The 15,088-nt window shown below is 38.5% G+C and overlaps 1 protein-coding gene across 5 annotated transcripts in view; it reads left to right on the forward strand.

Moving 5' to 3' along the window:
• Nucleotides 1-15,088, forward strand: part of tns2a (tensin 2a) — a 51,539-nt gene that overhangs the window by 20,181 nt on the left and 16,270 nt on the right. For 4 of the 5 annotated variants that reach the window (XM_057363005.1, XM_057363006.1, XM_057363007.1 and 1 more), the window contains exons 4-15: nt 9,598-9,636; nt 10,034-10,072; nt 11,005-11,054; nt 11,929-12,112; nt 12,206-12,256; nt 12,332-12,454; nt 13,153-13,217; nt 13,661-13,744; nt 13,852-13,964; nt 14,152-14,212; nt 14,454-14,529; nt 14,636-14,765. In XM_057363005.1, coding sequence (XP_057218988.1) covers nt 9,598-9,636; nt 10,034-10,072; nt 11,005-11,054; nt 11,929-12,112; nt 12,206-12,256; nt 12,332-12,454; nt 13,153-13,217; nt 13,661-13,744; nt 13,852-13,964; nt 14,152-14,212; nt 14,454-14,529; nt 14,636-14,765 — 1,015 coding nt within the window. Of the gene's footprint in view, nt 1-3,773; nt 3,802-9,597; nt 9,637-10,033; nt 10,073-11,004; nt 11,055-11,928; nt 12,113-12,205; nt 12,257-12,331; nt 12,455-13,152; nt 13,218-13,660; nt 13,745-13,851; nt 13,965-14,151; nt 14,213-14,453; nt 14,530-14,635; nt 14,766-15,088 lie in introns of those variants that run through there. The other variant, XM_057363009.1, reaches the window with a different exon arrangement.

The following is a 15,088-nucleotide window of genomic DNA, read 5'->3' on the forward strand; positions in this document are numbered from 1 at the left end:
TTTTTGTTAGGCCATTGGGTTGATTTTGTTGAAGATCTGGCAACCCTGACCAGTATGGTTCCTGTTTATGCTGGCTGTTGCCTTTACTGTGATGAAAGATTCACAGTTTTATATAACTTTATTCTTCATTGTTTGGCACAGGCAGACGTTTGGTCAATGAGCAAAAAACAGTAAGTGGTTTAACATGCCACATGGTTATTCAGTCACCAAACTCACTAAAAAACCTGTGCGACAGAAGGATGTTACTGAGATGCTACTGAGCACAATGACTGGACTAGAGAATTCTAATTCTGGATTCGGAAGTCAATAATAATCTTTTCTAGTAATTCGATGACAGATTGTGGAATCAAACACACAGTCTTTGCAATGTTAGTGCAATAATGTACCTATTAAGCTTTATTGTTCTTTGTTTCTCCTATTGTTTCACTGTATTTTACCAGCTCATCTAAAGCACTCAGTTTATTGCTTTGTAATAGTCCGATGTTTATAATATTTAGTGATTAGTTCATTTTACTAATATGTGTACCAAGCGCGGATAATCATTGGCGCTAGTATTGTCTCTGATAGCCATCATCTCTTTTCCGGAAGGGAGTGGCTGTTCTCCCTGGAGAAGTTTGGAGACCATGACCTTTAACAAAAAATCCTTATCACCCTTCCACACTGTAAACCAGCCCTTTACATCTTGGCACCCTACAAGGACCAATTTCAAGAATGCTTAAGCCCTCTGAGGTTCAAATACCATGGTATTAGCCCAAGTCATGTGTTTAGAGGGGTTCCAAACACCCTTGGGCGAATAACGTATAAGTGTTTCACAGAAATGTTATACAGTGTTGAATACATAAATGTTGGCTTGTAGCCTTGTAACCCCTAATCTCGCTCAAGTACTGATTCTTTCTTTTGTTACATATTTAACCCAAAGCTCTTCATTTTAAAGTCTAGCGATGGCAGATGTTTTGTTACTCACAGCACAAAATCACTGTAAGCTCTCCTCCTCTGCTCTTTAATAGAGATAATCCAGTCCAAAGAGTTTCAGCTGTTTCCTGTTGCTGTCCTAAGCTTTTCTTCACTACCAGGGCTCTGTGGCATTATTAGATTTGAATGGGTTTTATATTCACCTCCTCATAGCGCTGCCCTTATTTTGAGCGGATTTGGGACCTTGCTTTGGTAGCTTACTTGGATTTCAATAGGAATGGGCCTGTGTCAGAATTGAAAGGTGTGGACAGTTCTGTCTTTTGAAATATATATTTGTATACCGTACAGAGTATAGGTAAGAAACCAAATACTTTATAGAGAGAGTATACTCGGACACAGCTGGCTAATAAACTGACACTCTCGGAAATAAATATACAAAATCTGTCATTGGGTTGGGACCCTTTCAAAAAGTACTCTAAAGAGTACCTCAAAGGTATATATTGGTACCTTCTTTTGTTTTTTTTCTGACTGTTTGAGGAGTCCATTGTGGAGTAATGGAAAATGTAAACACACGTCATCCAAACAGGTTTATATGTAACTTTTTGAATATTTTAAATAATTCAGTAAATTATTGCGATATGCATATTTCGATCATTTCGATATATTGTGCAGCACTAGTGTCATGGTATATCCGCTGTGGTCATGGATGTTCCACATTAAAAACTGTTGTGTCTGTTTAGTCTGTAGATTAGAATATCTGATATCTTGAAACGTGTCTGGCTGTGTTTCTTACATTTTTAGGTCATACAGAATTACTTGTTTTAAAAGTCTACAGCGTAGCTATACATTTACATTTAGTCATTTAACAGACGCTTTTATCCAAAGCGACTTACAGATGAAGGAAACAATGGAAGCAATTGGAACAACATAAGGACAACAAAAAGCATAAGTGCAAAAAGAAAAATTGGTCTCATATAGCCTACCACAGTATACAGAGCTAAGGTTTTTTTGAAAGAGTAGAAAAGATATAGAAGTCAGAACTGATCGGTCAGGTGTTGACGGAAGAGATGTGTTTTCAGACGGTTCTTAAAGATGGCTACAGAATCTGTTGATCTTGTAACAGCGGGCAGATCATTCTATAAATGTGGAACCGATCCCGAGAAGGTACATGAGAGAGATCTTTTACCTTTTTGGGATGGCACCACAAGACGTCGTTCGTTTGCAGAGTGTAGGGATCTGGCGGGTATATAAGTCTGCATTAGCGAGTGAAGATAAGGGGTGCCAAATCAGTGGTGGTCTTGTAGGCCAGGAGCAGAGTCTTGAATTTGATTCGAGCGACTATAGAGAGTGACGTGCGCTCTCTTCGGTTCATTGAAGACCACTCTTGCCGCTGCATTCTGGATCATCTGTAGAGGTTTGGTTTTGCAAGCTGGAAGTCCAGTCAGTAGCGCATTGCAGTAGTCCAGTCTGGACAGAACAAGAGCCTGGACTAGGACTTGCGTAGCATGCTCGGATAGGAAAGGTCTAATTTTCCTAATATTGTAGAGGATGAATCTACAGGACCGGGTGGTGCTGGCAACCTGATCAGTACTATACGTGAGTGACATGCAAGCAGGGTTCAAAACGAACACTTGGCAAGCATTAACTGCAAAAGTAAGATTTGTGTCATTTTATTAGGAACTGCAAAATAATAAATTTAGTCAAACTGTACCTCTAAAACAAAACAATGCAGATACAAGTGATGAAAGCAGTTCAGTTTATCTGATATCTGATCCAATCTGTTTATGAAAATATGTGGTGACACGTATTTCCTAAAAATGATCACAAGTTAGTCAAATTTCCCACCAGAATTTGATGTGACGCATTACATATTGTCATGGAAAAAATAAATGTTTAATAAAATGTAATAGAATAATAATGAAAATAAATACAGTCAATAAAAATAGCTTTATTATTGGTAAAATATTACAATATGTATGGCTATTTTTTCAATATTATTTTTAAAATCTTTTTTATTTACTTGACAGTCAGTTAAATGTGGACAGCATGTAGGTAGTACATTTTTGTGTATACAGTTAGTAGACCTCTTGATAAGCCAATAGCCTTCAGCCAATTCAGCAAACGTTTTGCATCATGTAAACACTCTTGTTTTAAGTTAAACATTGAAAGTGCACCATTGTTTGAAATCCTCAAACAATTTTAGATCCAAGATCAGATTACTGTTCCTCTAATCCAGTTAAATCTATCACATCTAAATATCACAGCCCTCCCAAAGACAGCAGCTGGCAGCAGCTGGTGTTTATCAGACTCCTTCGAGTTAAGATTGACTATTTATATCAGTCATTGTTTGGATTCAATTAAAAAGTCTTACAGTAGAGATGAGTTGACTGTACGTCTGTAACCAATAAGCGTCTGTGTAGCCTACAGCAATGGTGACCAAAAAACTCAAAACCTCAGTAGTCTGTAAATCATTTTTTTCTTTTACCCACTTAAATGGAAAGCCCCTGACTCTTTCATTCCCAAAACGCAGTTTCCTGAAAACAGAGATGAAAGGGAAGTATTGTCATTACCATTTTTTGTTTGTGTTTGTTTGTCTGGTGAACAGTACGATGCATCCTCGTCTACAACCTTAAACCACAGGAAAGAACCACCAGACCCCTGACAAGCGAACGTCTCGTCTCTTAGATACAGAATCCCTCTGTTGCCACAGGCAACAAAACTAAAACTTGCTCGTATTTTTGTGTTTCCTGTGAGCGGAAGGGACTTATCTACGTGCCAGAACGGAAAGTTCAGTCCATGTAGGAAAAGACACGGATAAGAGCGAGGGGGCCAGAAAGGGATGAAGAAAAGGGGAATGGATGGCAGAGCGGCTCGTCAGATGGAGGAAGGGTAATTTCCGCCACTTTTCAGGAAAAAAGAGATCCCGCTTCCTGGTAGCAAAAGTAGGATATGAGCTGATGTCAGCTGGGTGGGCTCTTCCAGTAAATCTTTCACTTCATCACCCATCTTTTTTAACTCATCAGTAGCATGTGTTTCCCATGTTTCCCACAAGCCTGTGTGTGTGTATATACACTTTGAATGGCCTCCCTAATTGAAGTCTCTTTGATTTATACTAGTATGTGCATTAGTTTCGTTTTGTGTCATTTAGTAGCTGGCGCTCTGACTCAGAAGTCTGGATTACATCCGAATCCTAATGTTGGGTAACAAGGAGAAATATAGGCCAGAAAAAGTTGTTTCCAAACAGTAATAAACCATTATGAAACTATGACTTATTTAGTCAGTGATACTGTGTCTCTTTGAGGGGCTGCTGTACTCTTGAGATTTGTGATTCCTGTTAAGTTGGGCAATAAGACAATAAAAGAGTTTTTAATAGAAAGGGGGAGAGAGGACGATTACAGGAAAGATTGCTCTGTATAAATCCCGTCTGCTGGAGTTCGGAAACTGTCACAGTTATGGATCTCCATGTAGGGCATCGATCCAAAAAAAAGATGTAATGGGTCAGTATGTGAAAGCAGACCTCTCTGTATTCCCAGCATCTCTCACGGGATCTGCTCAAAGTTGAGTGTGTGTTAACAGTCCTCCAGCTGCTCCAGATTGAGTTGAACACTCCGTTCACATGATGCTGCTATACTTTTGAGAATGTGACGATTGTTTGGTTTGGTTTCATCATGCGTCTGTATAACATTAGTATGTTTTTACTTTATTTGGGTCAATGACGATTTTCAACACGCCAATTTTAAAATACAAATAAATAATAATATATATTTCAGTTAGTCAAACATTAAGAATGTGATTAAACTTAAAATGTTAAATTAAGTGTTTTTAGGGTTTTTCATCTATGAATTGGCCATAGCCTTAAAAAATGTCATTTGAAGTGATACTTCACCTAAAAATGAAAATTCTGTCATCATTTACTCACCTTCGAGTTGTTCCAAATCTGAATAAATGTCTTGGTTCTGATGAACACGGAGAAAGACATTTTGAAGAATGCTTATAACCAGACAGATCTCAACAACAAATACTAGTAGTCAAAAAGTGCCCCAGAACTGTTTGCTGTCCTACATTCTTCAAAATGTCTTCTTCTGTGTCCAACAGAACAAAAAAAAGTTATAAAGTTATTTTTCCTACTATGGGAGTCAATCACTTTATCACTTTAAGGTAGATCATGGTCGCACCAAATGAAAATGAATTTTTTTATATCTATTTACTGGAAAACAAGACCAAAACACCAAGTAAAAAACATTTTTTTAGGTATCGATAAATGTTGTATTGCTGAAAGATCGATATCAGAATCAGAATTGTGGTGATACGTCCAATTTATACCCCATAGAAAAAAGAAAAAAAAAAGCTCTTGAGTCAGTATTATAAGTAATGATGTGTTCTAAACACTAATCAAAGTCTTGATTAAAGGCTGTTTTCTGTCAGTGAGTGTTTAAAAAAGTGTGGAAAGGCGGTATGTGCCCCTGCAGAGGGCCTTGCATTCTGCTCAGATTAATCGCTGTAATTACACTGTTTACACCCGAGCCCCCGCCCGCCCGCCCTCGCTCTCCTCCCACGCTTCCATCATCGCTCCAACATCCTTCCATCTCTCTGCCTGCCCTTCTTCTGCTCCCTCTCACGATCTCCACCCTTCTTCTGCACCTCTTCAAGTTCAAGTTCAAAGTTTATTTGTCACATACAAAACCATACATAGTACGACATGCAGTGAAATGCTTTTTCGACTGTCCGAATAGAGTAGAAAGGAGATAGGAAAGGAAGGAAGGAAGGTTCAACTATATAAACAATATATAAATATAAATAGTAGGGGAGTGGGGAAGTGTCCATGTAAAGTGCAGGTGCTGTGCAATATATGTATATATATATATATATATATATATATATGTATTATACAATTTGTACAATGTGCAATGTATGCATATGTGTGTGCAAAAACAGTCCTGTTGTCGTGTGATTGTGTTACGTAGGAGAGTTCTGGTTGAGGGCCTGGATAGCATGAGGGAAGAAGCTCCTCCTCATTCTCTCTGTATTTGCCTTCAAGGAGCGGACAGACCGCAACAGAGAGAACCTCTACCGCTTATAGTATCATTCCTCGATACGTGTGTTATACGTATGCACCTTTTGTCCTACAACACGCCTGTATGTCCATCTCTATCATCTTTAGCCTCCGACACACACACATTTTCTTTCGGAATGCTTAAAAAAGCCTTGAACCCTATAGAACCGGATAGAACAGCTACTACTCGATGTCAGGACAATTCTGTCAGGAACTTACCTAGATGTTCTGAATCTGAAAACATAGGCAATTTATCACAATTTATTTCCCTTTCGGTCAATAATATGCCACATCATGAAAGTAAAATGGTTTGTGAATAGCTCCTGTTGACTTTGAACATGCCATTGGATGGGTAAGACTGCTGTCTGACTGTAAATACTGCATGCTACTCTGAGCGTGACGACGATTACGAGCTCGGCCATGTTTCGTTTGGATCTTTGATTCAGCAGAGCCACTCTGGAGTCAAAACACTTTTCTGTCACGTAAATAACCCTCCTTACTACTTCTGTGGTATTACACTTGGCACATGGAGTCGCGTATGGACCTCAGCTCACCCTTAAAGTCCTGTTACACGTGGGAACATGTTCCTCTGTGCTCACTGAAGAATACAGGGCCTTAACAGGGGACTGATGTTACTTCAGAGAGGGATGCATGGAGGAGATTAAGGACATGAGGTTGGGAAAGAAAGTGAGAAAATTAGGGTGAAGATGGTTGCTTGAGATCCACTCACCAAGCGATTGAAGCGAATGGAAAACAGTAATTGGGTGGTTGGTTGCTACATGAGGGAGTGAAAAAGTATTTCGAACAAGAGGAAAAAGTTTAGAAAGGAAACAGTGGAGGATTTCTGCTCAATCTCCGTTGGAATGAGGAAGGTATGCAAGCAATCATTGTTGGAGGGAGGGGAGACCCCTAGAAGTTGCTTCGGACCCCCATTGGGCCCCAAGAGTTAGTGTTACCTTTACCCTGTTTGTGACCGCCACGCTGTCATCTTATATACTGTACCTTATAGAATGTATAGTAGACTACAGAAAGACTGAAGGAACAAACTTTGTGTGTTTTCTTTTTTAAATTACTTTGTGCAGACTTTTGTCATGTCTGAGACTGAGACAATTAATTGGACACATTTAGTTTCATATACAGTAATATTAAAGGATTTTCTTCATAAAAATACCTTGCAACATTTCAGTATTTATTTTAAAGTCAATTTTATTTCAAAATTTAATTCTGTATTTAAACAAACAAAGTCAAAGTGATAGTTGAAAATGAAAAATGAAAATTCTGTCATTATTTACTTATCTACATGTCATTTCAAACCTGTATGACTGTTTTTCTTCTGCAGATGACAAAAGAAGATATTTTGAAGAATGTCGGTAACAAAACAAGATTGACTTCCGTTGTATGAACACAAAACCACCGAGACATTTCTCAAAATATCTTCTTTTGTGTTCCACAGAAGAAAGAGTCACGTACAGGTGTGAACTAAAACAGGTCAGGAACTTGGTATATTTTCAGAAATAATGCGGTAAACCAGCACATAACACAAATGCGATAGATGAAGACATGTTTATGGCATGACTGACACTCGGATGGAGGTGTCGGCTGAGTGGCAACATGGGAAAAGTTTAATAGATAAATCAGGAAATCAGGCAAGTTGGGAATTAACAGGAAAAATGAAAGAGAGGAGGAAACATGTGTTCATAGCGACAGGTCTGCAGAGAGTGTGATTCTGATGCCAGATCAGTAATTAGCAGCTGATGTGTTTAACACGCTGATAGCTTTTACAGTACATATGAGAAAAATAGCTCTTTCGTTTTACATCATCTTGTGTTACAGTGTTACAGATGTGCAGGGTGAGAGAGTGGCTTTGTGTACTGTACCGTGAGGAGCACCTTTACAACACGGGAGTGAAATATTATCTTTGCATTTTGTCTGAACTCTGTTTTGACTCATAATCGTTGACTTTCTTCAAATGTGATAGTAGCATTTTTAAGAAAGAAAAGAGGAAACTTGATATTATAATGGGATCCCACCTAGCAACACACAAAACAGCCATGTGAGCAAAAACACATGCACAGGCTATGTTAGGAATGAAATACTGGTGTGATACTTACCGCACTATTTCAGTTATAAACAAAAGAGCAATTCCAAGTTTTTACTAAACTTTTTATCACACATTTCAGATCAGGTGAGTTTTTTCTTGATATTTATAGTCAGGTAAGTGCAGCTTTCAGAATCGTCACGTCCATAACACCTCTTCTTCATAAATGTGCACAGAAAATGAAAGTAAAATATTTTTGGTTTCATGAAAAGCTTTTCCTTCTCCATTTGTTGTTTAACGTGCGGCCTTTTTTGTCACATCCATAATGCATGTACTGTATATTCCCCTCATCTAAAATAAAAAAAGGTGTATAGACTGATGTTTTTCTGATGTCTGGAATCTCTTATCAGCGGTTTAGGAAAATATAAACATGGTTCAATGTACTGGTAATAAATACATTCTCTGAGAATTTATATTTCAAGTTTTGACTGCAGATGTCACATCCATAACCCTTGAATGGCTCGGAATCATTTACTGAGCAAAATTATACAAAATCACAGTTCAAAACTGTCTCTTTACCTTGCCCAGATTGACAAGGAAAAGCTTGTAATGATGATTTATAATTTGAGCTATCTGTACGATTTCGCAAGCTGCAGTTATTTGTATCTCTATCGCCATCTTTCTTTGAAAACTAAAATTGCAGGTTACTTGATTTATCTTTATGTCAGATTAAATCAAATGACGTCAAACTGACTTTCAGTGCAAATTCTGACCTGACAGCTCAACTTATAAATCATTATTAAACTTACAGTTTTTAACACTGTTCAGCATGCATTCAGAAAAAGAGGAATGAGCATATATGTTAGCAACAAAAAGCCCTTCTTCCTTCAGTGTCTCATAAGTTACGTTTCATTGTCCTGTTAAACAAAAGCGTGCATCTTTTAATAACTCTTTATCTCTCTTTGACTCGCACAAACACAAGTAAACACACACACAGTCACAGGTCAAGGCCGAATGTAATGACTGTGTGGTTGAGAGTAAGTTCTCTCTGCTCAGCCCTTTTCCTGTGACCAAACAAACAGGGCATCGGATGTACAGGGGGTGGGAGGATTTGATCTTACGTAAGCGTGACCGTGAACACACACACGTATTCCCGCCTTGTGCAAGTCGAGGGAAATAAAGTCTCCACCTTTTTACCCCGTAGGCCAAAAGAAATAGACATGTAAACACAGTGCGTGTCTGGTTGGGCACATGTGATGTCGTTCATGATATGTATACATATTGTTGTGTCCTGTTTTTTCACACGAGAGGAATGTGCGCAGTAATGAGTGTGGTTCTGCCCATTACCCACAATCCTCTGCATCTGTCTCTCTCTCCCTCCAGCTTTAAGAGTTGTTATCAGCAGATAGTTTTCTTATCTGTTGCTTTGGGGAAGCATTTCCTTCACTCCATCGCAGCAGATCCCGCCACCACTCCCATCCCCTCGTCCTGAGGAGGAAGGGTTTGAGTTGGGGCAGACGACAGGATCATGTGTGTGTTGGATGGTGGTGATGCAGAATTGGAGTTTGAGTCATGTTTCTTTTCTCTGTTTTAGATCAACACAGTCTGCATCCCTGCGCAGTCCTCCGAACTGGTGAGTGATCTCTCTCTCTCTCTCTCTCTCTCTCTCTCTCTCTCTCTCTATCTGATGCATGTTTTTTTCATTCTTACCAACACACTATAAGTGGTTTACTAACATATACATTTATTTATTCACGTACTTGTTTTTATACTTATTCACTTCACAATAGTTGTAAAAAATATGACAGTGTACTTTTTGCAATCCTTGTGTTTACCGTAGCTATACATCTTCACGTAAAGGCTCTTCTGAGTTCATATATTAATGTCTAGATAAACGGCTCATTTGGTATTTTGACACTTATGGTGTGTTTGATATCCTAAAATGTTAAAGTACTGATGACTAATGATGAAACAGGACACATTCTTGTGTTTCTGATGTCATTTATGATGTGTTTTCTCATCTGACACAGCGGAGGGGAGCGTCCTCCTCTAGACACATTCAGCATCTGGTAAGAACGTTTTGCTTCTCTGTTATTATCTCTCTCGCACATTCACACATGTATATATACATTCATAACACTCACGTAGACGCCAGTGGGTTCTCATCTAAATCCTATTTACAGAATTCCCAGTCATAGAAATCCTGGAAATCTTTTGTAAGTTTAGGTAGGAGGTATTTTGTTTTGCAGGTTTGTTTTGTTTTGTTGATGTGTTTTGAAGTAACATTTTGTTTTGTAAATATATTTTGTTTTGTAGTTATGTTTTGTTTTGTTGATTTGTTTTGTTTTGTAGTTACGACTTGTTTTGTAGATTTGTTTTGTAGTTACATTTTGTTTTGTAGATTTGTTTGTTGTTACATTTTGTTTTTTAAATATAGTTTGTTTTTGTAGGTGTGTTTTCTTATGTTTTGTAGTTACATTTTGTTTTGTAGTTATGTTTATTGTTACATTTTGTTTTGTAAATATAGTTCGTTTTGCAGGTGTGTTTTCTTAAGTAGATATGTTTTTGTCTTGTAGATAAGTTTGGTTTTAAAATAACATTCTGCTTTGTTTGTTTGTTTATTTTTTTTGTTTATGTTCTTCCATTTAATTTTTATCCTGTTTTTTTATTTAATTTGTTTTGTTCTGTTATCTTGTTGTATTTTATTCATATGTTACCTCTGTAGTGAATCACGGTTTGTCTTTAGCTCTACCACAGTGATAATGCTCAGATTTCTGGTTTTGTTTATTTCATTTATCTATTGCTGATGTTTTACTTAAGTTTTACAGTTGCATTCTTCTATTTACATTACACATGGGCTTAAGTCCAAGACAGAAATTAAGAACAAAATATTGTTTAAATAAACATAAGAGAGGGTCTTTTATGACTGGGAGTTGACACGGCCACAAAAGTGTATTGTATTCAAACACAATGCTGTAATCTCATTTTGTCTTCTTTCCAGGGCTCGACCAAGTCTCTGACATACACCAAACAGAGAAACACTCTCCCCAGGTACGTCCAGCTGAAAAGAATCAGCTCTTCTATAAAGCTTCAAATCTCAAAGCATGAAGTTAACTGACCACCGCAGGAGTGGCTAAGCGTCGTGGAGTTTCAAGACGTTATTCCTCTCCTAATCTCTATTTATCGCAGATAAATTACCACATCTCAGCAGGGTTTTATTCCCTTGGGATTTGATGTGAAAAGTCAAGAATCCACTTTGGCTGCAGTGTGGTGAGGAGCGCAGGGCTCATTCATAACTCATATGTGCGTCAGGGAGCGCGGTCAGATCATCTGTACCCAATCAAAGATGACTTTAGGACGAACGCCACTTCAATTATTCACTGAAATGAATTTCATCATATTTGATGGACTATCACATGGAGCTGAATAATTTTTGCGGTTTGTTTCGGAGAACTTTTGCCTTGGAGCAGATTTTCCAGTCTTGTCTGGTCACACGTCAACTTGAAATCAGCGTCAGGCGAAAGCAGGATTTACATGGTTATACCTTCTTGCTGGTCTCGATAAACAGTTCACTTAGCCACCACCTGGTGAACCTGATTTTTACATTATAGACCGTCTTGATCAGTCTGGTTAAATTATCTTGGCCAAACAACAGTGACCAACAACTTTATTAAGTCCATGTGAAATGTTACTGTTAGTCTGTATTTTAGCCAAGTCTCATCAAGTAGCAAACCATGGTTCAAAGATTTAACATAGTGAATAGATATTGATTATTTTAAATAATCACAAGCCCTCCGATATTCCTCCTACCTTTTTTAAAAGAAAATGCATCAACGCTAGAAGGAAAAGTGGATTCATTATAGCATTTAATGGGGTTTTGAAGTTGGTATGACCGACTTGTCAAGTCTCTCTCTCTCTCTTTCAGGAGTTTCAGTGTGGACCGGGTGATGGACAGAGTGATGGAGAGACATTATGATTTCGACCTCACCTACATCACGGAGCGGATCATCTCTGTGTTTTTCCCCCCTCTGCTGGAAGAGCAGAGGTACCGTCTCAATCTCAGAGAGGTGGCAGCCATGCTCAAGTCCAAACACCAGGACAAGTTTCTGGTACTGATACTGTTTGTAATAAGTTTGTCATCAAGAAACCTATTTGCTCATGTTAATGACATTTACATCGTTACGCTCCATTCTTATCCACAGTTATTCAATCTGTCCGAGAGAAGACATGACATCACCCGTTTAAACCCAAAGGTAGGGTCTCATATTTTTGGTGCTGAAATGCAAATGTCCCGCAGCACCCCTAATTGAAATTTTCTTCTTTCTCAGGTTCATGACTTCGGTTGGCCAGACATGCACGCTCCTCCGCTCGATAAGGTCTGTTCCATGTGCAAAGCCATGGAGACCTGGCTGAACTCGGACCCCCAGCATGTGGTCGTTCTGCACTGCAAGGTCAGAGGTCATAGCTTTCTTTGGACAGTTCACGTCAGGGTCACAGACACTGACAGAGTACCAAGAGGTGCCCTAAATGACCCTAAAGACCACCCGGCTGAGTCATTTAACGTAGGGTCAGACTTCAGAGGAAGTCTTTAGAAGATGATTAAAATAAAACAAAAACAAAGAGCTTAAGAAATCATTTTGTAAGGACACATCCCTCACGAAATAAAAAATATATGTAAATATACTGCTTATATTTGTAAAAAAAAAAACATGTATTCAACATATTGCAATATTATCATAGATTAACAATGTATATATATATATATATATATATTAGAATTTAATATATTGACAGTTAATATATAGTAAAATATATTTTCTTTGCACACAATATTTCAAATACGTTTCTATAGATCAGACCCTTATTTTTTATGTACTATATTTCATCGGACGCACGCGCCTGGCCTGAAGTCTTTATTTTATATATATTTGACTTTAATATCCATTTTAATTAACGTTTCATTGTATATTAATTGTATTAAATAAAAAATAAAACTATTCAAAAGTTATTGTTGCTTTGTGGAAGTCTACCGGAAGTTAAATTTGGGCCACATTACGTTTGTTTATGTTGACCGTTTATGCATCAAACCTATTGCAGTTTTATGAATTTTGATTTCGTTTCATTATGAATAAGTATTGATTGTTTTTAGGGCAACAAAGGAAAAACAGGAGTTATTATCGCTGCCTACATGCATTACAGCAAGATATCAGCAGGGTAAGTCCATTTGTAGCACTTATGTCCATTTAGTGGGAAACAATTTAGGGTGGGACTTGATTTTATTCTTTGGGATTTGGGTCTTCAAAACAAGTTAGCAAACATTGTAAGGGATAATGGACATGTCATGTTCACATTTGTGAGAAGAAAGCCGCTACAGAGTGATGCAGGACATGAAACCAGCACAACTGTGTTGCTATTTGCTTGCCTGAAACAACATTTGATATGTCAAATATTTGATTAACCAATCCGAATCAAGCATTCCAGAGAGGGGTTAATGCTATTCGCCCTGCCTACACCACCTTGGTTATGTCATCAGAAATCAAAAGTCATTTTGTTTATACGGCACATTTTGATGTGATTGTGAGTTTTTCCTTTAATATTGTTAAGGTTATGAATTGAAACTGTAAATGAATGATCTTCCGCTGGATTTGTACACACAGTGCCGATCAGGCTCTCAGCACGCTGGCCATGAGGAAGTTTTGTGAAGATAAAGTGTCGTCTTCTCTCCAACCCTCTCAGAACAGGTACGTCTCTTCAGATATTTGACCCATTCGTTTCTCGTTGACCTTCGTGCTCCTCGCATACCTCCTTCACATTGTTCACATTCTTTGACACATATGTCTCTCTGCAGGTATATCTACTACTTCGGAGGGCTTCTCTCGGGGGCCATCAAAATGAACAGCAGTCCTCTCTTCCTCCATCAGGTCCTCATTCCTACCATCCCAAACTTCCAGGAGGATGGAGGTGAGTGGATGGCTCAGTGACATCATCAACATGGCCACATGGTGCATGTGTTTATTTGTTTTGGAAACCTGCTTCTCATTCACAAACGCAGGAAATGACACAGTATCTCACATACTGTATGTTGTTTTCATTCATCTGCTGCAGATGAGAGAGTTCAAATTCCTCTCTCGTACTTTTTGCTTCGCAGGATTCTTCCCTTTCCTGAAGATCTATCAGTCCATGCAACTCGTCTACACTTCTGGCATATAGTGAGTGACGATCTTTCGAACAAAAAGGAATTTTGTAACGGTTTTAATGGAAAAAGCAAACGGTTCATAATGGTATTTTAATGGAAACCATTAGAATTTCTGTGATGGTGTCTATTGGTTTTTTTCTGCGGGGATGGTAATGAGGGCCCATTTTTAAGCCATGGGGTTTTAACACTATTCTCTGGATATCTTGTAAGCGCTGGTATTTCCTTGAGAATGATTTTCTCCGTCTCTTTTGTAGTGATCTGCAGGGCTCTGGAAGCAGAAAGCTGGTTGTTACTATCGAGCCTGCACTATTGTTAAAAGGAGACATTATGGTATGTGGGTCTGTTTTTATCTGACCCTGATATATTGCAACTGTCAAAACTAAAGATTTGAATCACCTCCTCAATCCCTTTTATGGTGTCTGTCTCTCTCGTGTAGGTCAAATGTTATCACAGGCGCGTTCAGGCTGCCGAGAGGGACACCGTGTTTCGACTTCAGTTCCACACGTGCACGATACATGGAGCTCAGCTGTGGTTTGGCAAAAGCGAGCTGGACGAAGCCTGTTCAGGTACACAAGCCAAACTTCTCCATACCCGCAATAAAAACAGAGCTGTCCGTCAGTAGAAATGATTCTGACCGCATCAAGCCCATATCCTCTTGGGATGTCAGCGGAGCGATTTTATGATGCGTTCAGCTGTGCTGTAAATTATCGCCTTCGTTCCCGCTGGGTAACACCTGCTGACCACAGCTGTGTAATTGAGATGAGATACGTGACAATGGATTCTCTATGGGTTAAGCGCAGATGCATGGGAGGCCGATGTAGTTGCTTGTAAATGTCTGGGAAAATTCCTGAACGTTAATCATTGTTCTAATGAGATGTATACTGTGAAG

This window comes from Triplophysa rosa, linkage group LG21 (assembly GCF_024868665.1).
Source record: "Triplophysa rosa linkage group LG21, Trosa_1v2, whole genome shotgun sequence".
In the NCBI taxonomy this organism is placed as follows: Eukaryota; Metazoa; Chordata; class Actinopteri; order Cypriniformes; family Nemacheilidae; genus Triplophysa; species Triplophysa rosa.